At 49.6% G+C, this 21,354-nt stretch overlaps 8 protein-coding genes across 8 annotated transcripts; 4 read left to right on the top strand and 4 right to left on the bottom strand.

The window, feature by feature from the left end:
• Window positions 1-2,615: 2,615 nt before the first annotated feature.
• BKA55DRAFT_693162 (uncharacterized protein) lies at window positions 2,616-5,766 on the top strand (the record flags this gene model as incomplete). Its single annotated transcript, XM_046199871.1, has 3 exons — window positions 2,616-2,708; window positions 2,765-3,316; window positions 3,370-5,766. 3 exons carry the CDS (start codon window positions 2,616-2,618, stop codon window positions 5,764-5,766), a joined length of 3,042 nt encoding a protein of 1,013 aa, XP_046046431.1.
• Window positions 5,767-6,351: 585 nt separating this feature from the next.
• Window positions 6,352-7,854, bottom strand: BKA55DRAFT_596302 (alcohol acetyltransferase; the record flags this gene model as incomplete). The annotated part of the gene is made up of 2 exons (XM_046195926.1): window positions 6,352-7,759; window positions 7,808-7,854. The coding sequence occupies 2 exons, from the start codon at window positions 7,852-7,854 to the stop codon at window positions 6,352-6,354; spliced, it is 1,455 nt and encodes a 484-aa protein (XP_046046430.1).
• Window positions 7,855-8,549: 695 nt separating this feature from the next.
• On the top strand, window positions 8,550-12,342 carry BKA55DRAFT_576016 (uncharacterized protein). The gene has a single exon (XM_046193449.1). The coding sequence runs from the start codon at window positions 8,825-8,827 to the stop codon at window positions 12,236-12,238; it is 3,414 nt and encodes a 1,137-aa protein (XP_046046429.1). The 5' UTR covers window positions 8,550-8,824; the 3' UTR covers window positions 12,239-12,342.
• BKA55DRAFT_576015 (nucleolar protein,Nop52-domain-containing protein) lies at window positions 12,343-13,382 on the bottom strand. Its single transcript, XM_046193448.1, has 2 exons — window positions 13,202-13,382; window positions 12,343-13,153 (listed from the first exon to the last, which is right to left on the bottom strand). Exons 1-2 carry the CDS (start codon window positions 13,251-13,253, stop codon window positions 12,486-12,488), a joined length of 720 nt encoding a protein of 239 aa, XP_046046428.1. The 5' UTR covers window positions 13,254-13,382; the 3' UTR covers window positions 12,343-12,485.
• Window positions 13,383-13,906: 524 nt separating this feature from the next.
• BKA55DRAFT_576012 (uncharacterized protein) lies at window positions 13,907-15,344 on the top strand. Its single transcript, XM_046193447.1, has 2 exons — window positions 13,907-14,073; window positions 14,125-15,344. The coding sequence occupies exons 1-2, from the start codon at window positions 13,998-14,000 to the stop codon at window positions 15,219-15,221; spliced, it is 1,173 nt and encodes a 390-aa protein (XP_046046427.1). The 5' UTR covers window positions 13,907-13,997; the 3' UTR covers window positions 15,222-15,344.
• On the bottom strand, window positions 15,345-15,830 carry BKA55DRAFT_576010 (uncharacterized protein). The gene is made up of 2 exons (XM_046193446.1): window positions 15,586-15,830; window positions 15,345-15,530 (listed from the first exon to the last, which is right to left on the bottom strand). Exons 1-2 carry the CDS (start codon window positions 15,777-15,779, stop codon window positions 15,506-15,508), a joined length of 219 nt encoding a protein of 72 aa, XP_046046426.1. The 5' UTR covers window positions 15,780-15,830; the 3' UTR covers window positions 15,345-15,505.
• Window positions 15,831-16,673: 843 nt separating this feature from the next.
• Window positions 16,674-17,261, top strand: BKA55DRAFT_542217 (HIT-like domain-containing protein; the record flags this gene model as incomplete). The annotated part of the gene is made up of 1 exon (XM_046190461.1): window positions 16,674-17,261. The coding sequence occupies one exon, from the start codon at window positions 16,674-16,676 to the stop codon at window positions 17,259-17,261; it is 588 nt and encodes a 195-aa protein (XP_046046425.1).
• A 1,239-nt stretch (window positions 17,262-18,500) lies between these two features.
• On the bottom strand, window positions 18,501-19,491 carry BKA55DRAFT_518594 (uncharacterized protein; the record flags this gene model as incomplete). The annotated part of the gene is made up of 2 exons (XM_046188281.1): window positions 18,501-19,289; window positions 19,345-19,491. 2 exons carry the CDS (start codon window positions 19,489-19,491, stop codon window positions 18,501-18,503), a joined length of 936 nt encoding a protein of 311 aa, XP_046046424.1.
• Between the last annotated feature and the right edge of the window lie 1,863 nt (window positions 19,492-21,354).

Raw genomic sequence — 21,354 nt, 5'->3', positions numbered from 1 at the left:
GTTGGAGGATAGCAAACGGTTCGAGTGTCGCGTTGGAATCCTAGCTTGAGAAAAGAAAAGGGTCGAAGTGTATCGGTTAAATTATGAGGCCTATCAACCCTTTTATATGTTTCTTGAGGCCACTTCTGTAAAGTGAAAACATCTCAAGGTTGTGAATAAAAAGTTAAATAGCAATTCACTCCCAAGACAGAGTCATACCAGAGGCGTGATGCGTGCAAACCGTGATAAAAAGCTTCTTAACTGACATCAAAGACATTAACTTGACTATTGGATGATCATATTATTTATATCGATAGAGTAGATTAAAACTTAATGCAAGGCTGCCTACCTATACAATGAGAGGTGATGCCTTCAATTCCGCGACTTCTCTCCATTCCCGTAGTAAAGCTTAATCTTGAGATGTGAGTGGCAACGAGCCTTACGATGATGATGGAGGGCGAGCCCTAACTTGAGTCTCTTATGTGCTGGCTATGTTCTGGCCAAATTCGTGGTTTTGATCTAAGAAAAGCTTCTGATCATGTTATGTATACGGAGTAACAGCAAGATCAAGCCGACTGACACCTAAGATAATTCCTTTGCTCCCCACGAAAGTTTGTGACCTGAAGAAATCTGCTTCCCAAGCAAGCATGCGAAAGAACATAGAATAGTCTCGTCAGTGTTAATACAGACTATTCTCCTCAACTTTTACTGTGTCTTGGGAACGTTGGTACCGTAGCTAACGTACCTCCGATGAGGCTTCGTGTAAATGCACACGTCACGTGGCCACATCACGAAGAAAGCTAGAAAAGAGAAAATGTTTTCTTTTTGCTGGTTGTTTCAGAATTGCGAACAAGCTTTGGTAGCTCGACGGGCCACTCGGCACATAAAACGTGCGATAATTTTTTTGGGGACTTTGGTTTCCCGATTCGACACGGTTTGTTTTCCCAATTGCGATCGGTTGCGCGTCGATATGTCATTGAGCATGAACTATTTTACTAACTTGTAAGTGGCGAGTAGGGCGGGTAAAAGGGCCTTGGTACTGGGCATCATTGAGGCATCGATCAAGATCCATCTGGTTTTTGTTTTGTTATGGGGAAAATGGAGTGAGAATGAGTGAGATGGTAAGGCGGTTGAGGCGCAAGTGTCAGAGAGTACAATATTAATTATTTATTTATTATCATTCATGCCGTCCAATCCATGTCAGGAACAATGCATGACATGTCTCTCAAAGGCCGCGTTGAAAGACAGAGAGAGCAAAAAAGATCGACGTCGTAAAAAGAAAGCGTTGTATCGGCAGATCGATCGCCAAACTTTGACATCAACCGTTTGGCCAGCAAAGTGCCAGAGAGCATCCCATCACTTTCCTGTTTTGGAAGAGCAAGTCTGTTGGAATGTTCGTATTCTCATCATCTTCGAGACGCCAAAAAATTCACTTCCCAGGGATCCATCCAATGCAGGGGCAAAGGCCGAGAGGGCGTGGCGTACCCAGAAGCTTGTAGGAGGGAGACGATTGGCTGACAGGGGTTTCCCGGCCCGTGCTACGGTTGAAGAGGGTCCCCACTGCAGCGGGTCGAGAGGCGTCAAAAATAGAACTGAGAGTCTGAAGCTGGGTCTTGGTGAGGTCTTATCCCCACGGAGGCCGCGTGCCAGGGTAAACAGCCTATGTACCTACTCCGTACGGAGATGGTATGAGGTGTCTTTTAAGACTTCAGAAGTAGGTAATCAGTGATATTCCAGTACTTCTGGACTGGTAGTGGTGTCGCTGGCATGTTAAAGTGGTCATTAACTGACACTGTTGATCACAGGTCTCGATCATTCTATCGTGACTAGCGCTTGACTGAGCATCTCTAAAACAGGGGACTTTTTATTGGCTTCCGCTGGGTGAGATTCACTCGCTCGCTCACTCACCTCACGCTGCCACATTGATGCATAATGGATGCCAAGCTTTTTCTATCAATGGATTCCCCCAAAAGAAAAAAATTGTCTAGAGTCTCCCCCATGATAATAGGATCCATCCCATGTCAATGTCATGGCTCCTTAGTTCTTAGTCTTGCCTTAGTCCGAATAGAACCTCCACCCCCAGCCCTACTTTTACCCTTCTTTACCTTTACCTCCTTCTTTACCTTACTCTACCTTAACCTCACATCTCTCCGTATCATCGGACCTTGTTCAATTCCTTTGTTTCTTTCTTTTATCTTATCCCCATCATCGTCGCCTGCCCCTGAGTGACGCCATATTCCGATCGCTTCGCCCCTTTTGGCACCTCGTCCTTTCGCTCACGGGCCTTCCCGACTTGGCTTCTTTTACGACATAGCGACTCTCGTTTACCAAGGGCTCTTTGTTTACGACGATTGATCTGTCAAGTGGCGCCTGACCTCGAGTATCAAATCTCTCCAGTCGCCCCTATAGTCTCTTCCTCAGCAGCTCTCGTCTTGTCTGCGATCCATCCTTTGAACCCCTGCGAATACGAGACTATCCCCAGTCCGAACCAGTCAATCTCGACTCTATACACGTGGCCGACAACAATAAAATCGGAGAGCTCGGAGAAACGTCGTCGCGCCATAGACTTCGGTGCCGCTGGACATTTGAGATAAGCTCCAACGTCTTCGCCCGTTGGCGGAGCTCTTGCGCCCGATATGGATTATACAGCCCACCTCTATGGTCGGCAGCAAGAAGAGGATACTGGCAAGCAATTGCTCGATCTTCTTCAAGAGCCCTTCAGTGAACAGGTATATCCCGACGCTTGATATCGCAAACTCCTGTCCCTGCTAACGCCGTCCACCAGCTCCAAGCTGCATCGCTGTATTCAGCTTTAGCCACCTCGATTCCCATCACAGTCGGTATCGCCATCATCTTTTCGATCCTACGACCATACCATCAGGCCATTTATGCCCCCAAGTTGAAGCATGCCGATGAGAAGCACGTACCGCCCCCTATAGGAAAGGCCCCATGGTCGTGGATCACAACATTATGGCGGACCAAGGAGGAGCAGCTTGTACCATTGATTGGTATGGATGCTACTGTCTTCCTGCGCTTCGTTCGCATGTGCCGTAATATGTTCCTTACCCTGTGTATCACTGGTGTTGGTATCCTCCTCCCAATCAACGTCACAAAATGGCAAGAATACAAGGGAGCAAAAAACACCAACTGGGTTCTCAATATCACTCCTCTCAGTGTATGGGCTCCGGCAATTTGGTCCCAGGTCGTTATTGCCTGGTGCTTCAACTTCATCGTGATGGGCTTCCTCTGGTTCAACTATAACAAGGTTCTCCAGCTCCGGCGCAAGTATTTCGAGAGCGAGGAGTACCAGAAGAGTCTTCACTCTCGAACTCTGATGGTAAGATAAGAAGAAGCTACGGCCAGAAAAGCGTTACTCACACAAACTTACAGGTATTTGACATCCCCAAGAAGGGCTGCTCCGACGAGGGTATCGCAAGAATCATCGATCAGATTGCCCCCAACTCATCCTTTGCTCGAACTGCCGTTGCTCGAAATGTTAAGGAACTTCCGGAGCTCATTGCACAGCACGACCACGCCGTTCGCAAGCTTGAGCAAGTCTTGGCTAAGTACCTCAAGGACCCTAAGAACGTTCCAGCTGCTCGACCCATGTGCAAGCCCTCCAAAAAGGACCGATCATACGGAACTTATCCCCGAGGCCAAAAGGTGGATGCTATAGAATACTACACCCAGCGAATTCGTGACCTCGAGATTCAAATCAAAGAAGTACGCGCCACGGTCGACAAGCGAGGCTCGATGCCTTATGGTTTTGCCAGTTACGCGGATATAGCAGAGGCCCACGGCATCGCCTACGCTTGTCGCAAGAAGAAGCCTGTCGGTGCTACAGTCAGACTCGCACCTCGTCCCAATGATATCATCTGGGAGAACATGCCTCTGTACAGCAGCACCCGAGGACGAAGACGCTGGGTCAACAACTTCTGGATTACTCTCCTGACCCTTGTATGGATTGTCCCTAACCTTGGTATTGCCATCTTCCTCGTCAACTTGCAGAATCTGGGCAAAGTGTGGCCCGCTTTCAGAACCGAGCTCGCCGCTCATCCCAAGGTCTGGGGTGCTATTCAGGGTGTCCTCTCTCCGGCGATTATGTCTCTGACATACCTTGTTCTTCCAATGATCTTCCGTCGACTCTCTGTCAAGGCCGGTGATCAGACCAAGACTGGACGCGAGAGACACGTCTTGGCCAAGTTATACTTCTTCTTCGTCTTCAACAACCTTTTCATCTTCTCCATCTTCAGTGTCATCTGGACTTTCGTGTCCAACGTTGTCAAGGATACGACTGGAGAGGTAAAGGAGGATGTTTGGGAGTCTATCAAGAAGAACAACATTGCGTCCGCCATGTTCGAGGCTCTTTGTAACACTAGCCCGTTCTGGGTGACTTATCTGCTCCAGCGTCAACTTGGTGCGGCTATTGACCTTGCCCAACTTTGGCCGCTTGTGCAAGCCTTCTTCCTCAAGAAGTTCTCAAGCCCAACACCCCGAGAGCTTATTGAGCTCACTGCCCCCCCACCTTTCGAATACGCCAGTTACTACAACTACTTCCTTTACTACGCTACAGTCACCATGTGCTTTGCCGGTATCCAGCCTCTGGTCCTGCCGGCAACAGCTCTTTACTTCCTCATCGACTCGTGGCTCAAGAAGTACCTTCTCCTCTACCGCTTTGTCACCAAGACTGAATCCGGCGGAATGTTCTGGCGCGTCATCTTCAATCGTTTCATCTTCGCAACTATGCTTTCTAACCTGGTCGTCATGCTGACTTGCTGGGTTCGTGGCAACCAATCGACACACATCGAATTCTTCAGTCTGGTACCGCTGCCGTTTATCATGATCATTTTCAAGATTTATTGCAACCGCGCCTTTAACAACAAGATCACCTACTATAGTATTGTAGACGTTACCAAGACTCCCGAGAACGGAGTTGATCCCAAGGACAACCGTATGCGAAGTGAGCGGTTGGCAAACCGTTTCGGCCACCCTGCACTTTACCGACCTCTGATTACTCCCATGGTTCATTCGAGCGCGCAGAACCTTCTACCTGCTATCTACAAGGGTCGCCTGAGTGATGGCAGAGATGTCGATTCGGGTGATATGATGACGGTTAGTGGTTACTCGGATATGGTTTCTCTCGATCCTATGCAGAAAGGACGACCAGGCAAGAGTGCCAACAACGTTCCCGGTTTCGAGTTCGTGTCAGACGGCCAGATGGACTTTGAGTATTATAAGAATCGAGCCGAGTTCGCAGAGGACCATGGTGGAGGCGAGATCTACGGTCGACCTGGAGAGATTGGTCGCCCTGGTACACCTGGATCGGTCGATGGCAGCGATTTCTCACGGCCCGGCACACCTGTAGGCCGAACTGGTTCTCCTTTTGCAGGTGGAGCAGCTCAGCAGCAACGTCTCATGTCTCTTGCTAGCAACACGAGCGGCGACACTAGCTATTCATCATACCGACCAGGCGGCGCTCCCAACACCGGATTCACCCAGCAAATGACTCTAGGCACCGAGCCCCCCGCTCGTGGCCGCAGTCCCTTGTACTCTCACAACAACGGAAGCTCATCGGGTCTCGGACTAATCTCGAACGCCGCGGCTCCCGCGTACAGCAATCTCAGCACGCCAGGCCGCATGACGCCTGTGCAATCACCGGGGCCTTCAGTCAGCGCTATGGGCGGCGGTCCTCAAGGCTACAGCGGTCTTGCACAGAACGAAGAGCCTTCATACGATTACTTCCGCGGTAATAACCGCGCGAGAAGAAACCCCGGCGAGGGATGGTAGAGACGTTCCGAAAACGAGACAGTTTCAATGCATAAAATTTGCGAGGCGTTTGGGTAGATTGGGATAGGTCCTTGACGACCTTTTGAATTGAATTCTGGAATGAGGTGGACTGATGTGAGACGATCCGGGCACACCTCCAAGAAGAATAGAATACTTTGGATTATAGCTTTTAATGCACAATAGCCCTTACCATTTCATGACGGGAATATGATTACTTTTCTGAAGAGGCATTCACTTTGTATCGATCATTATGCTAGAGTCTAAAGACTTGGCCTTGTGCTGATCTCAAGGCTTGAGTGACATGGGCATGTCCCAGATCTCGTTTCATCCCTGAAGGGTCTTTTGGGTCGGGGTCTCCTAGAGGTCCGGCAGTTTCGGGATCCGACGCGGCCGTCCCGGAGAACCGTGGACTCCGGAATCACTCACTTGCCGTTCACTATCATGAATCTTCAACTATCGTTGATAGGCTCGAGCCATTGAGATCCTATCCTAAGTCCTAGGGCCACAGAGTCTCGTTTCTCGGAAATTTGATCGAAACGTCCATCGAGTAGTTGTCATTCATGGCTGGTATCTTGACACTTCAGGCTACGACTCGTCAGTCATTATCCCTGTCTCATGCAAGCGCCTGAGATACGTCGCCAAATCGTCTCTCAGCCCCTCAATGATCTTATCTTCCACGATCCCATCATTCCATGTAATACCCATCGTCAAAGGACCGTTCTTGATACTTGCAACACTAATACTCATAGGATCACTTGAAACCATGACGCCATTTGTAAAGAGCATACGATGAATACTCCTCTTATCCGCCTCCTTAGCAGGAGCTGGAAGAGTGCCGACGTTGCTAACTTCCCACGATCGAGGTCGCGGTTGGCCATCCTTCTTCCGTAGAAGTGCTTGCCAATCGGTGATGGTCGAGAGTATCTGCATGTCATCGTCCACAGGGATTGTAGATGTCTTTTTCTTGAGCTCATCCTTAACTTTCCTTGCGTAGCTCCAGATAAGATCGTTGATCTCATTACCCTTTGCAGCTTGAAAGGCAGCCACTGCTGATGAAGAGTGCTCATGTGACATGCCGGTAACAGCACCGAAGAGTGCGTCTTTGGTGGCAGGGTCAGCATTGGGTGATATGTAGGGACGCATGCTTATGGGTGTTGAGGAGATGAAGGCTGGGGCGGTTGGAATACGTCTTGAGAGCGATGCAAGGACAAGGGCATGCAGAAAACCCGTCATAGAAGTCCCGTGAGCGCGCGACTCTTTTAGGGCGGTTACTACGACGGCTGGTGGTATATCCAAGGTAATCAAGCGAGTCTTGTGGCGATCGAAGTCAATAGGTTCACCAGCCCATATCTTTGGCGGAGCAGGAGTAAGAAACCAAGGTCGGTATCGTTTCCAAAGAAGAGTAGCTCGGCCAGACAGTGTCGACGTATAGTCGATGACCTTCTCTTGTGGTTCAGGGAGCACTGGTGGTTCGGGAAAGGACAGGACTTCTGGGGCTGACGGGTTCGCAGGCAGAGCGTTCAGATGGGCGAGCAGTTTCTCATGAAATAGCCTTCCACCCATGCCGTCCATAAGAGAGTGGTGAAAAGCAAAGATAACATTCTCGAAGAAAGGAGCTCCGTTATCCTCTCTGACTCCGGACGGCCTGCCAACCATAACCCGCCACGGAGGCCGCGTCTCAATATCCGGCCAGAACTGGTCATGCAGTTCGCAATGTAAGTCATTCAAACACTTGTCATAATCCTCTCCAGGGCCCCAAGTGCGAAATTCCACGAAATCGCTCAGTCTCATCTCAGGCACGTGTGTAAAGTAGGCTTCGATGTCGCCTTCTCCTTGGATGCCTACCCGGAGCATAGGGTTCTCACTAACGAGATTTGCTATGGCAGCAAGGATGGCCTCATCTGGAGATGTGTTTGGAGGGACATCATAACGCGCTGATATTATAACGCAGCGATATAAGCCCATCAGGTGATATGCAGCAGAGCCAGTCTCTCTGAAAGTTGATCAGCAAGTGTTGATGAGGGTAGCATGGTTGACTTACAGGATACCTAGACGGCGAGCAGTACGGATCTCAGGGCTGTTTGTCATTGTGACCATTAATTTGAACGAAGTTAAGATGGCCAGCTGTAGTGTTTTGCGAAAACTTCGTATGTTATTTCTCCTCAGTTTGACAGCAACCAACAAGTCACACAATCCCAGGTGTCGTCATATCACTGATAGAATAGGAAGGAGGAACGAAACAAGACGATTTGGGATGAACTAGGGTAGCTACTTTATTCCGTCTCATATCAGCATTTGGGTTGCATCCATATTCGATAGAGATATCAGAATAAGTCCATTGTAGAAATATAAACTTGAGGTACCTATTTTGATCACTCTCGATTGTTAGAAAAGGGTTGAGATGTAAACTAATCAAGCTTGTGCCAACTTGCTGTGGTAGGCATCAACAATGAGCTTTTAGAGTCAATTAGCTTAAGCTATTAGTGATAGGGCTGAGTTGACAGCAAAGCAAGCTGCCCAACCATACTTCAAGCAGGTGAACTAAAGGAAATTTAACAAGTCCTAGCAGATATTAAGATTGATAAGCTTCTCACCCGAGCCAGACCATAATCGCCAAGGTCGAGTTATTATTGTGACACTTGCGGTAGCTGTAAATTGGTGATGCGCGGTAACGGTGAGACGTGGTCGGTGGAACGGTGACCCCACCGTTAATGACGGGACGGGACACTATGACAGGCCCCCCCATGCTTGGCCATTTTCTGTAGCCTCCAACGCGTTTAAACCACGACTCGACAAAAACATTTGATCAATCATCTTTTGCGCGCGCTGTTGATGTTTTTATTCGCGACTGTACAAGATACCCGACCTCCAGCTGTACGAACATACACTTGACATACCCAGGCATACAATTACGACTATCAACTCCAAGCGACCATATTACCATATCCAAATACTCTTAGTCGCCATCGCGATGCAATGAACGCGCTGCCCACGACGACAAATAATGTGCTATCGACCTCACCATAACTACATATAATCACACCCAATTGTATCACCGATGGATCGCGACAAGAGCTCGCTGGCCGAGCGGCCCAGTCAGCTTATTGTGAAGCAATCCGGAAGGAAACCTCTTTTCGCAAGCAACATCCCGCGGGGAACCGACAGGAATAAAGAGAATGATCAAGCGCAACAGAACAATTCGAGGCTTGGCTCTAGTATACAAAGCAATGGGTTCGCGCGATCGACAAATTCAGATCTCGACAGGCGAGGAAGCGTCGGTAGTCTTGGATCGCGCGACAGCAAATTACCTACACCGGGGTTTTCCTCCTCCACTCGAAAACGACTCTCCATGTCCGAGGCTTTCCGCATCGCTGCAAAGGAAGTTGAGGATGATAGCGATGGAACACAACCGGTCGATGCGTCGCCTAGTCCAGCACCTCGAGTCTGGCGTGAGCGACACGAAGGAGAAGGAAACCAGATGCGGCAGATGTTAAGTCATGATCACCTGGACACGAAGGCACCAAGTCGACCGTTCTCTCGAGGGTCAATTGCATCGAGGATACCCGAAATAAAGAAATCACCAGACAAGACCGAATCGCCGCGACGACGGAACTTTTATGGCAAGTCCAGGGCAGGGCTTTCCTTTACGCCTAGAGAGCCGACCCAGGAGAGCAATACGCCTGCACCCGCACCTCCAACTACGACTGTCAATGGGATAAGACCTGACAGTCGACCTGGGAGTGCTGCTGGACTACGAATGGGCTCGCACTCGTTGAGACAAATGCCTTCGAAGGACGACCTGACCAAACAAGGACGGATTCCAGCTCTAGTCCCTGGTATTGAGGAATTGTATCCGTCGATTGAGGGCCCAGAAGCTCAAAACGAGCCACCTAATTCACAACCAGCTGGGCCCGCATCCCCCGAGAAGAGTTTTGTATGGCAGGTGGATGACGACTTCACGGCTGGAGAATTACAAGTTTCGGATAGTCCAAGGCTTCGCATGGGTGCGCGTCCGTTTGCAAACCGTATTCACTTTGACGAAGGTAGTGAGATCGACATCAACTCACGGACGAGGGTGGCGCCGCCTGGAGCGAGGAATACTAAGCTTGACGAGATACGGTCGCGAGAGGTTAAGACAGGAAGCGATATTCCTCTTGAACCCCCGCGACCACATAATACAAAAATAGACGAGATACGGGAACGTGAGGAAAAGGTGCAACATCAAATACCCATACCTGATCGAAACGCGCCGAGGCCGCGAAATACCAAATTGGACGACATACGACAGCGGGAGGTTAATGGCATACCCAGGAGGTCAATAGCTTCAATTAGGTTGGAAGAGATTCGTGAGCACAATGCAATGAGTCGCTCACGCTCTCCAGAAGATCGACCCAAGACAAGCCGAGGGATGATCCCAGAGACTAAAACGACAAGTGAAATGGAACCGAAAGAGCCGTCGCCTCGTCCTAGATCTGCTTTCGAAGGGACTGGTGTAAGTATCCCCGACACGCCTGTGACAGTGTTCAAGTCGCGACGCGAGAGCGCAGAATCGGACCACCCTAGGGAGGATGGTGACTCAAAGGACGAGACAAGTCGTACGCGACCAGGTCTGTCGCACACACGTACTGATTCCCGAGACTTACTACGACGCCTGGCGCGGGCTGCCAGTTCCAGTCCTGCGCCAGAACCTGAGCCGCCGCGACAGGTGGCCGACAGTGACACCGCTCCGTTACCCCTGGAACCCAAGCCTGACTCTGCTTCTGCAATTCCTCAACCTTCAACCAGCAATGGCTACCGAAATCGTCAACATCGCTCTAACAGAGATTTCAGTCCCAAACCTACTGTTGCATTTACTGGCCTGTCCCGAAGTCGTTCTACGGAATCTGTTAAGAGTAAGAAATCCATGAATTCGGAGGCAGATCCCACGGACCGCATTGAGGCGGAGGCCAATCTGTTTGCGCCTGGCGATAATCACTCTGAGAAAGGCTCTATGAAGGCTCCGTCTCCAGAGCCTGATACCGACGATGAAAAGGAACTCGATGCGACACCGCGACCGACAAAGCCGGATCCATTGACTATGCCCACGCCCAAGGTCACGGGCGCATACGTGGAAACACCAGCGACAGTCAAGGTGGAGAAGATTGAAGTAAAAGGCAAACAAGAAAAGCCAAAGAGGGAAGAAATGCCATTGCGACAAAGATCTGCATCGTTCCGTGATAAAAGGATGGATCGCGCAATGAGTGGCAGCGATAGGGACACAGCATCAGACCCGGGGACAGACGACAAACTGAGCACCAAGACTTCGTCGAGTGGGGTGAGAAGGCGGCGCACTCGTTCTCTTTCACGGCGCCGAGGAACACTGAAAAACTCGGCAAAGCTTCCAACAGTCAAGGACGACTTAAAAGAACTTCAACGGACACATCACATCGAGGATTCAACGTTGGATGACCTTGAAGAGGTTCTTCTCGGTCGCAAAGCCCCATCTCAAGAAGTTGAGGCTCTCCTTGATAAATTACCTGAGAACCCGTCACTTGATGACGATTTCGACTTCGACTTGGAACTTGATACCAAACTGAACACACGAACCAACCAGATTGATCCTCAGAACAACGACAACTCTGATCTGGATCGACTCACCCGCATGAACAATACCCTCAAGAACAGCCTCTTCGGAATCCATACCGCAGCAAGGGGTATTGAACGTCTTTCTGATCAAGTCAGCACCAAGAATAAGGCAGCCGAGAACAAGGCGGCTGAAGAGAAGTTAGCTGAGCTCAAAACGCCCAAAGAGGAGCCACTTGAGAAGAACCTCCTTGACATTGTCAAACCCGAGCCGCTGCCGGAAAAGATGGCCACCCTTCACGACAACCACGGCGCTAGCACCGCCTTCATCACGCATTCCGACGGCAAGACGGTGTCTTACGTTTCACTACCTATTCCACAACTCTTCCACCGCAAACCATCCTTCCGCTTCACACTACTTGGTCTTCTTCTTTTCCTTTTTGGCCTTTGGTATGCTCTCGAGTCTACTATGTGCCTCGCCTTCTGTCGTCCAACCAGCTGCAGCAATCCTCCTTGTGTCTGGTCCGTCGATGATCCTACCTTTGGAAATGCTATTCCCGTGAAGCTGGACCAGTGGACTACTGGCGGTCGTGGTCGCACTCTAGCTGGACAAATCAAGGAAGAAGTGGATGACTGGTTTGCCGACATGAAGGACGTCTGGTATAATCGTGAAATCACCGACATTGACATTCACGGGCTCTCGTTTGAGCAGAAGCGTCAGCATCGTCGCCGTCTCCGCAAGAAGGGCCTCATGAAGCGTCGCATACAGACACCTGAGGAGCGAGCAAGGCTGGAGGCTTGGAAACGAGCACGCGAGGAGGAGGAACGACAGAAGGAAGCGAGAGAGATGGGCTATGAGATTCGAGTTGACGACGATGAGACTGTCGGAGGAGATACCAGGGTTTGGTGAATTAAGCGTCTACAATGGTCAGAGTGGTGGTTCTATACGGGCACAAAGGGGCAGTTAACGTTGCTATGAAATGCATATCGGAGCGGGCGTTCAAAGATACATTATTGCACTCTTCAAGTAGTAATGATAATAGATGGTGGTGATATTCTCAGATGGTATCAACCTCGTGCCCACATATAAAGAATTCGGGGCATATCCGCAATGCATTTTCCATATCCCAACGCCATGCGCCTGCAAATACCGGCTCTTAATCGTCAATACCACCCCACTCATCATCTTCCTCCATCTCATCACCACTAGCAGCCTGAACCCACGGCAACCTCTCATCCTCGTAGCTCTCAGCAGCGCGAGCCCTCACAGGCTTAACAGGACATCTCTTCAGTGCAATAACAACATCCCCCAAGCTCTTAACAAACTTCTCAGCCTCAGGCTGCCCCAGCGCCTCCTCACGCTCCAACTCATCAACCCAGATATCCAGCGCATGCAGTCTAATACCCACGGGGCTCTTTCGCAGATCACCCTCCTTCTCAAAAGGAAACTCTTCCAACACACCTACGATAGCCTCTACATCACCGTCCTTCCAGCCTCGCTCGCGAGCTAGTCGTACATGGGAAGCGAAAACGCGACGGACGAGAAGGAGAAACTTTTCAAGACGGTAGACGTCGATGCCTGTCCACTGGGCGCCTACGACGACCCAGAAGGCGCGCAGCCAGGGGATGGCGCAGGCGGGCTTGAGGGTGAAGAGGAGGTTGGCGAGATCTGTTGCGAGACGTTGCTGGGGGATGGGTCGGTCGGTCATCCATAGGGCGTAGAAGAGACCTTTCCAGAGTTTCTGGGCATCGACGTCGGAGAGATTTGAACGCGAGGAGAGGAATGTTGAGAGTGATTCTAGGGAGGAGGTTCGAAGTTTGCGGTCTGGGAAAGTTAGTGAGACTCGTGGAGAGAGAATCGGGTAGGACGAACCGCTTGAAGCGAGGTTGCGAATGAAGGGCATTTGGGATTCGTGCTCGGCCATTGTGAAGGCTAGAGCGTCAATGGCTCTGTTTGACTGTTTATGGCGATCGTGATAATTGGGCGATTAGGTTGGGGCTGTGGAAGGAGAAGTGTTGGTGACAATTTGGTTGGTGTAGAAAATGTCAAAGATGCTATGCGATGCTGGGCAACTTTTTTTCTGGGATGTCGGATCTAGTGGGGGCCTCAACGAGAAGTGGGGCCGGCTCTTGTAAGGGACTTTCAGATGTAAAAGTTGAAAATCGAAGGGTCATGATCGTAACTACAATGCAAATGCCGTTGTTCATAGTGGAACTTCGAAGGACCTCGATTTATAAGACATATACAGCTCCAATACTATAAATATTGATTTGCTGGCTCCGGTAACAAATGTTCTTCGAAGCTGGAAGGCCTACTGACTTCAGCCTTTGCCTCGAGTTTTCCAATATGGGAATCCCACACCTCAAGGGAGACCAAATGCCATGTAAGTTATTATACTTCCCAATAATTAAATAGAATAGATTCAGACTAAGATTTAGCATGCTCAATACCAGGCTTATTCAGCTGTATTTTGCATCAACAGACTCTCAGCGAATGACCCCGCGCGGGGCATCCACATCGACTTGGCCGCGCCCAAAATTTTGAGGTCTCCATTTCGTCACTTTTCATTCCTTCCATACCCTTCTAAACACCACGCTCGACCTCACCGTCAGCCCAAGAGCTCATTCTATCAACCTCGCTCTTCAGTAATAAGGGCAAATAATTGAATATGGCATCTGCCTCCACAGACGAAGCCTCCAAGGCGACTTCGCCTCCCGTCGCTATTGTCTGCGTCGGCATGGCAGGCAAGCTACAATCCTAATCGTTGCGCAACCTTATATCTAACCCTATCTTAGGATCTGGAAAGACTACTTTTATGCGGCGCATCAACGCTCACCTCCATCAGAATGATCAACCTCCATATGTCATCAACCTCGATCCCGCTGTGTTGTCCGTACCTTTCGAGTCCAACATCGATATTCGAGACTCAGTTAATTACGAGGAAGTCATGAAGCAGTACAACCTTGGCCCCAACGGTGGAATTCTTACATCTCTCAACCTCTTTGCTACAAAGGTTGATCAGGTCGTCAACCTCCTGGAGAAGCGCGCCCAGCCCGATCCCGAGAAGCCCGATCGCAAACCCATCGATAGAATTCTAGTCGACACACCCGGTCAGATCGAAGTTTTTGTCTGGTCCGCATCTGGAACCATTCTTCTCGAGTCGCTTGCTTCTTCTTTCCCTACAGTCATCGCCTACGTTATTGATACCCCTCGAACTGCTTCCACTTCGACATTCATGTCCAACATGCTTTACGCCTGCTCTATTCTCTACAAGACCAAGCTTCCTATGATTCTCGTCTTCAACAAGACCGATGTCAAGGATGCGGAGTTTGCCAAGGAGTGGATGACCGACTTTGAAGCTTTCCAGGAGGCGCTACGAAAAGATGAGGAATCAGATGAGCTGGGTGGTGCAGAGGGTGGCGGCCATGGTGGAAGCGGATACATGGGCAGCCTGCTCAACTCGATGAGTCTCATGTTGGAGGAGTTTTACGCACATCTCAGCGTCGTCGGCGTAAGTTCGCGACTGGGTACTGGTGTGGATGAGTTCTTTGAGGCCGTTGAGGAAAAGAAGCAAGAGTTTCTGCGCGACTACCTCCCAGAGCTTGAGAAGAAGAGGGCAGAGCGTGAGGAGGCAAAGAAGGCTGCACGAGAGAAGGAGCTGGACAAGATGATGAAGGGCATGTCGGTTGGTGGTCTACCAGTCGCACAGAAGGAAGACGACGACGTGGACGTTGCCAGCGATGACGACGATGATGATACTGACTCTGACGAAGAGGCTCAGAAGCAGAGTCTCCAAGATCGATACTCGGCCGCCATGGACGATAACGAGGATTCTGTCATGAAGGATGCAAGTTTCGCCAAGTATCTTTACAACCAACAGAAGCAGCAATAAGGGAAAAATAGCATATAGTGGCGTTTGGGGTATTACAAGGATTTTATCTAGTTCACGGTTTAAGTTATGCAGGGTAGATATCGCAAGGCGACTTTGAGGAAACAAAGAAGTAATCACGCAGACTGTCTCGTCGTGCGCAAATCGTGTCGCATTGTCTATTCTTTCATTCGACGTAATTCCCAGACCCCTAAACTCCCATCTCGAAATATCAAAGTTGCCACAACACCTCTCGTCTTTATTCTTTGCAAGCTTTTTCTTTGGTATATAAAAGATCGTCGGTATGTCTATCGGGCCTCGAACTGAACCATTCTACACACACTGTTAGTCTCAAGCCCTCCAGAAACCATATGGCGCATAAACGTACCGCTTGGTGCGTTCCTTGTAGAGAACACGGCCTGCGCAGTGAGGGCAGGCGACGGTGGCATCCTTTCCGAGGGTGACGCTGCCGCCGCAGTCGCCGCAGATATAAGACATGACGTGACGGACTTCGTGGCCTTCGCGGGTACCGCCGCGCTGGCCGGCACTGGCGGTGGGGACTTGGTACTCTTCACGGGGCATTTTGGACTGTGGTCTGATGGGTGATGGGTGATTGATGCCTTTTTGGTGGTGGAGGAAAAGATTGGAGGTGCATTGGTCATGAAGGCGGTGATGGGAAAGTTTGGACGGCAGAATTGGGCGGTGAGAGGGGTGTGCATGGGTACGTACCGTTTTGATAAGAATGGCTGATCTGGACTCTGTTGAATGATCGGCTTTTTGTCATAGGTTCAATGAAGCTTCTGAAGTAGTTAAGTTTTGTTATGTTATTTCTCCTTCGTTTCTTCTCCTACTGCGTCGCCTTTGATCGCTTTCTTCGTTGTAAGAATGTCTTGGAGCCGAAGCATGACCAATTTACACTGCTCCGAGAAGTACTAAAATCACCCAGACACAGTAAAGATAACTCTATCTTATTCCTAACAATCTCTCCGCATGCAATAATATTCCTATGATGACTTAAAAGCGCGGCCTGTGATTGTGTCACAGAGGAACGGGGAACTCCAATCATAAGCAACACCCTTCATTGAAGCATCTTCCATAGCTTCCGTCTTCATATACGGTAGCCACGCAGCTGACGATAAGGAGATAGCTCGACACTGCTCTTATGCTGACCTGGAGTCAATGAGCTAATGTTGGATAAGAAACATGCCGTTAGCGGGCAGTTGAGCAGGCTGTACCCCACAGAGATTAACCTCCACTAAATGCACTAAATTAAACACCCCAGTTCCCGATCTCCAGTTCCTGGCAAGCCCCGGTCCATCATCTCAACCTCGGTACCATCTCTTCACGCTCATGAACTTGGAACATCATCAACCTCAACATCGACGTCATTAATTTCACCCAATCTTTTCACTATTCATCCAAACATACTCAAGCTCATACCAACTCATACACCACATCTTGAGAAGATCATCGGCCATGTTTGATCCTTCAGCTCCTCCGACATCATCATGTCCCTTCTGCACAATCTCATCCGTCTTCGAGCCATTCGACCCCTTAAATCCACCACCATCAACATCCTCGCTCATCAACCCAGAGCTCGTATCACCCGCCTCATTCATTGTTCTCTCAACACCAGTTCTCGTCGCCTTTCTCGACATTCTACCGCTAAGTCACGGCCATCTTCTTCTCTGCACACGACCTCATCGTCCTAAACTCAGCGACGTGACGGCCTCTGAATCCGCGCATCTTGGCCGCTATCTGCGCATTCTATCAAAAGCCATGGCTCGTGCGACGGGTATTGAAGATTGGAACGTGGTGCAGAATAACGGGGCTGCTGCTGCGCAGGTTGTTCCGCATATGCACTTTCACATCATCCCCAGGCCGGAGATTAGAGCTAGTGGGAGGTTTAGTGAGAGTTTTACTATGTTTGGGAGGGGGAGGAGGGAGGAGTTGGATGATGATGAGGCGGTGGTTTTGGCGGAGGAGTTTAGGCAGAGTGTTGCTGCTGTGATGAGGGAAGAAGAGGAAGAGGAGAAACAAAAAGAGAGCAAGGCCAAGCTATGAGAGTTGAAGATGTGTTTCCTGTTACCTTATTGGCGTTGAGCGGTCTAGGAGATGAGGCTGGTTTGCCAAGTGCTTGGCGTTGAGGAGATTCATAGATTTCTATAATTCTCTATCTAATACCCTTGATGTAAGTTTGTCTTCATCAGCCCATTATATATCTTTACTCGCCCTGTCCAAAGAAATTCTTGATCAGCAAAACGCAACATTGGGCGATTTTGGCCCAGCTCTTGATTTCTTTGATCGTTGAGTGCTTCCATCTCTGGTCTTCCTGTTCCCATCCCTCCAAGTCTGTCTAGACTCAATTCTCGAGGTGTGACACTCTTTGGAGCTTCACCCCAGCCTCGTCGCAACAACACCGCTTGCTGCAGTATCTTTCCCCTTTATCTAATAAATCTCTCACTGCGATGTAGAACTCATCGGGCTCATCCAAGGCATTAATAGCCTTCTAGGGGAGGCAATACAACATCAGACCTCGTCCATGAGTAGCTACATACTTAGGAAACTTTAGGATCACTTTCGGCAACATTAGGATGAACTGAGAGAGCTTTTGGTGAGTTATTTTTGACTCCTCCATTGAAGGTCTTGAGTTTCTGTGCTCCCTGGACTCGAGCCTTTGTTGTATACACCTTGGGAAGTGCTATACATCAACTGCATCTTGACCGCGGTATTGGTGGAGTCTCAACCCTTATCAGAAACTGCTAGTTCCGCAGCTCTTTAACAATACCAGTGAGTTAAGTGCAGGTCAATTAGTCTGGTCAAAGGTCCCGCAGACTCTTCTCGAAACGTCATGAAGCATGTTGAGAATAAGCCCTCAGGCTGTACGCAAAGTAGTGGGTGAGGCATTGTAACTGAATATCATATTTAACGGAAATGACAGCAGTAGTTGAGATTCAGTATCTAATCAATCGCACCGAACATATAGTTTGCATATTAAACAAAACAACATAAAAAATATCAATACCCCTCCAATGCGTAAGCTTAAGTTCTCTGGCACCGATGTCAAAGCAACTCCTAAACCCATTAACCGGTGACCGCTAACCTTAACCATCCAATCCAAGCATGCCTTGTTTTTTTATGTTTTTCTAATACTTTTAAACAGATATCCGATCCCGCAATTCTTTTGTTTTGTTATTCCATATTCGCCATTATGCCCGATCATTTGCCTAGGTACCTTACGCCAACCTCTTTTTTTCCCCAATCCTTTACCATCCAGTACCTAAGAGAACTACCTGAACATTTCTAAACCAAACACCTTCGTGTATCAGGAGCAATTCGTCCCCGAAGCTCTCGTCTTTCTCTTTCTAACCTCGCCGTCTGCTTCTCCAGCGCGCGGATTCTCTCGCGAGCAAGGTCAAGCACCTCAGCTTTGCTCACGCGACGATCATTGGCGATACCGCCTTCTGTGCCGGGAGCAGGTAGTACAGCAAGAAGACGCTCAAAGTGAGTGTTGAGACGCTTGCGATATTGCTGCTCAACTTGATTATGTGCAGCCCGCGCCTTGACTTCTTCTGAAGTCTCGCTGGGATGTCTGGGCTGAGCAGCAGCGCGCTTCTTGGGAGCACGCGATGCAGTGCGGAGCTGAGTAGGGTTACGCTTAGCTGGGTCTTTACTCTTTGTCCTTGTCTTTGTTGCCGTTGAGCGCTTGCGCTTCTTGCTCGCCGGCTCCGAGTCATCATCGTAGTCCTCATCGTCATCCTGGTCATCTTCCTCAGGCTCAGACTCAGCCGGTGATAGCTCGTCTGCCATGGGCGGCGTAGGTAGGAAGGTTGCCGCCGGTGAGATGTGAGCTGGCCAGACGGCGCCGAGGGATGGACTGCCTGAGGATAGGTCGTAGCCTTCTGAGAAGGCAGATGAGGTGCGATGAGGAGGATGGACGGGGAACTGGCCCGGTGTCGTAGGGTGGATGGCGTAGCCGTTGGAGGAGAAGTCTCCAAAGGGACGGTCAAGGTAGGCAAGGTCTGTCAGAGGGGAAGGGAAGACGGTGTTATCGAGACTGGGCGTCTCAGGAGATTGAAGAGGGTTCTGCTGCTGAGAAGTGAGTTAGATGTGACTCTTCTAAGTTGGGTGGTTGAGAGTGACTTACTGTAGAAGCCTCGTAGGGAGCATCCAAGCCGGAGAAAGGCATGGCGGTAGTATCGATACCGTTCATCCAGTCATCGGGCATGCGTCCAAAGCGCGCAGCTCCGTCTCCGTCGCCGGCGGACTCGAGGAAAGTCGAGCTCATCATCATTGTAGGCCGCGTTTTGTTTAACGGTTATCCGCAAATACTAGATCTAGCACGAGGTTGTCCTTGAACCCCGTCATCACGAGAAGGGAGTGGAACAACGATCCCGAAGAGTGTTTTCGGTTCTCTCGTCTCTATGCTTTTCTGTCTTTTGCTTGCTGAGTGTCTCTTTTAAAAAAGAAGGGGGGGTTCTTGTTATAGGCAGTTAAGAAGGCGGCAGACTCGTAGTCGCGAGGCTGGTCGGTTGTCTTTTACTGTCGACAAGCCGCAAGCCATAACGGAGCTGCTCTGTTTTCTTTTCCTTTTGTTTTCTTCTGTTTCTCTCGTCTAGTTTTTGTGTGATGGGGAGAGAGTAGTAGACGGGAAGACCGTGAGTTTACAGAGAAGGATAAAGATTCACAACTACAAACTTGGGCTGAACAGGTCCCCTTTTATAATAGACGTCTAGGGCACAAAAAACTCGAAAAGAGTGCCAAGACCCAACGCTCGTTCGCAAAAAGAGAGAAAAATACCACCATGCATAACTACTACCAACTAATCCATCGAGGGTGGTGCCAAAGTATGAAAGAAGCGGAGGATGGGCCATGGGGGCATGGCATTACGACACCGAGACGAGGCACAGAATAAGGTAGTAAGCATAGCCCAGGACACGGCCTCGGACCTGACGAGCCGTGACCGGAGGAGGGACGGGCCAATGTGATGCATCACAAGTTCAGGTGCTTGTTATCCTTCGCTTAAAGCATGGGCGTGAAGCTTGGAAGGGGAAAGATGCAATGGGTAACCAACCAATGTAAAGATTGATAACTTACACGCCTGAGTCAAGAGTCTTCCGCGAAGGCCAATGGTCTACACGAGTTTGTCTTGGCACCTGTCAAGGATGGGCATTCTGTTAGTAAACCCGAGCCCTTGGCTAACTAATCGCCACGTAAGAGCGTTTCTAGGAGAGTTTCGACGCAGTATTGTTGTGTCTTTATTAAAAACAAAAGAAACACGAGACTCTTGTACATTGAGTCTCACCGAGTCAGAAGAATATAATCAACCATATCGTCAAAAGTCATGTCGTCGCGATAAACTAATACAAGAGCGGAAAATGACAGGATAAAAAAAAACCTTGGGGTGGCCTGAGTTTATCCCCAGACCTAACAGGGCCTTCCAAGCGGGGCTGATCCCTGTAGAATGGGGAATCGTTGACTAACCTCAATCTCGTTTGCCTTGGAACAAGTCGTGGAGAATAGCCTCCTTTGCAAAGGCCATGTTTAGTTTTGCTTTGCGCCCTGTGAAGTTTTGAAGCAAGTGGTCACGAGCCAGCCTCAGACTCTGACAAATTCCGAAGCCCCGAGTCGAATCGAATAGAATCCACTGCCTCTCTCTGTGTTGGTTCTTGGGTAATGAGATCCGGTTGGTGAGTCACCGTGTAGTATTAATGCCATCATTGAGAGCTAATTCAGAGTTTTATTTTGTTTTACAAAAACAATGGACCGAGGTTATCATGACATGACTTCAAAGGAAAACGAGATCCTGACTCTTCAGGCTTGGCCTTGTTAGGTCTGCCGCATGCCGCGTGGTACTGGCATTGGCATGCAGCAGCATCGTATCAGACCACCCTGCAACGGCTAACGTTGCTATATTGATTGATGATCTTACGGTACTGTAGGTACATGCTCGGTTTTTTAGATACTAAAAGAATCCGGGGTAAAGGATGGATGGGTGGAAAGGATGAACGTGGCCCCCATCATTTGGTGTTGGCACTCGTCAGCTGTGAGATCAACGTCCTGACAGTTCAACACCCGAGTGCTGTGTTGTACCCTCGACAACTAGCCAGCAGCCATTGAGAAGATATCGTCTCTTTCAAATATGTTGTGACTCTAT

The sequence above is a fragment of the Fusarium redolens genome (genome assembly GCF_020744475.1).
Source record: "Fusarium redolens strain MPI-CAGE-AT-0023 chromosome Unknown BKA55scaffold_13, whole genome shotgun sequence".
Classification (NCBI taxonomy): domain Eukaryota; kingdom Fungi; phylum Ascomycota; class Sordariomycetes; order Hypocreales; family Nectriaceae; genus Fusarium; species Fusarium redolens.
The sequence above is the reverse complement of the archived record's forward strand: the minus strand, read 5'-3'. Positions and strand labels throughout refer to the sequence as shown.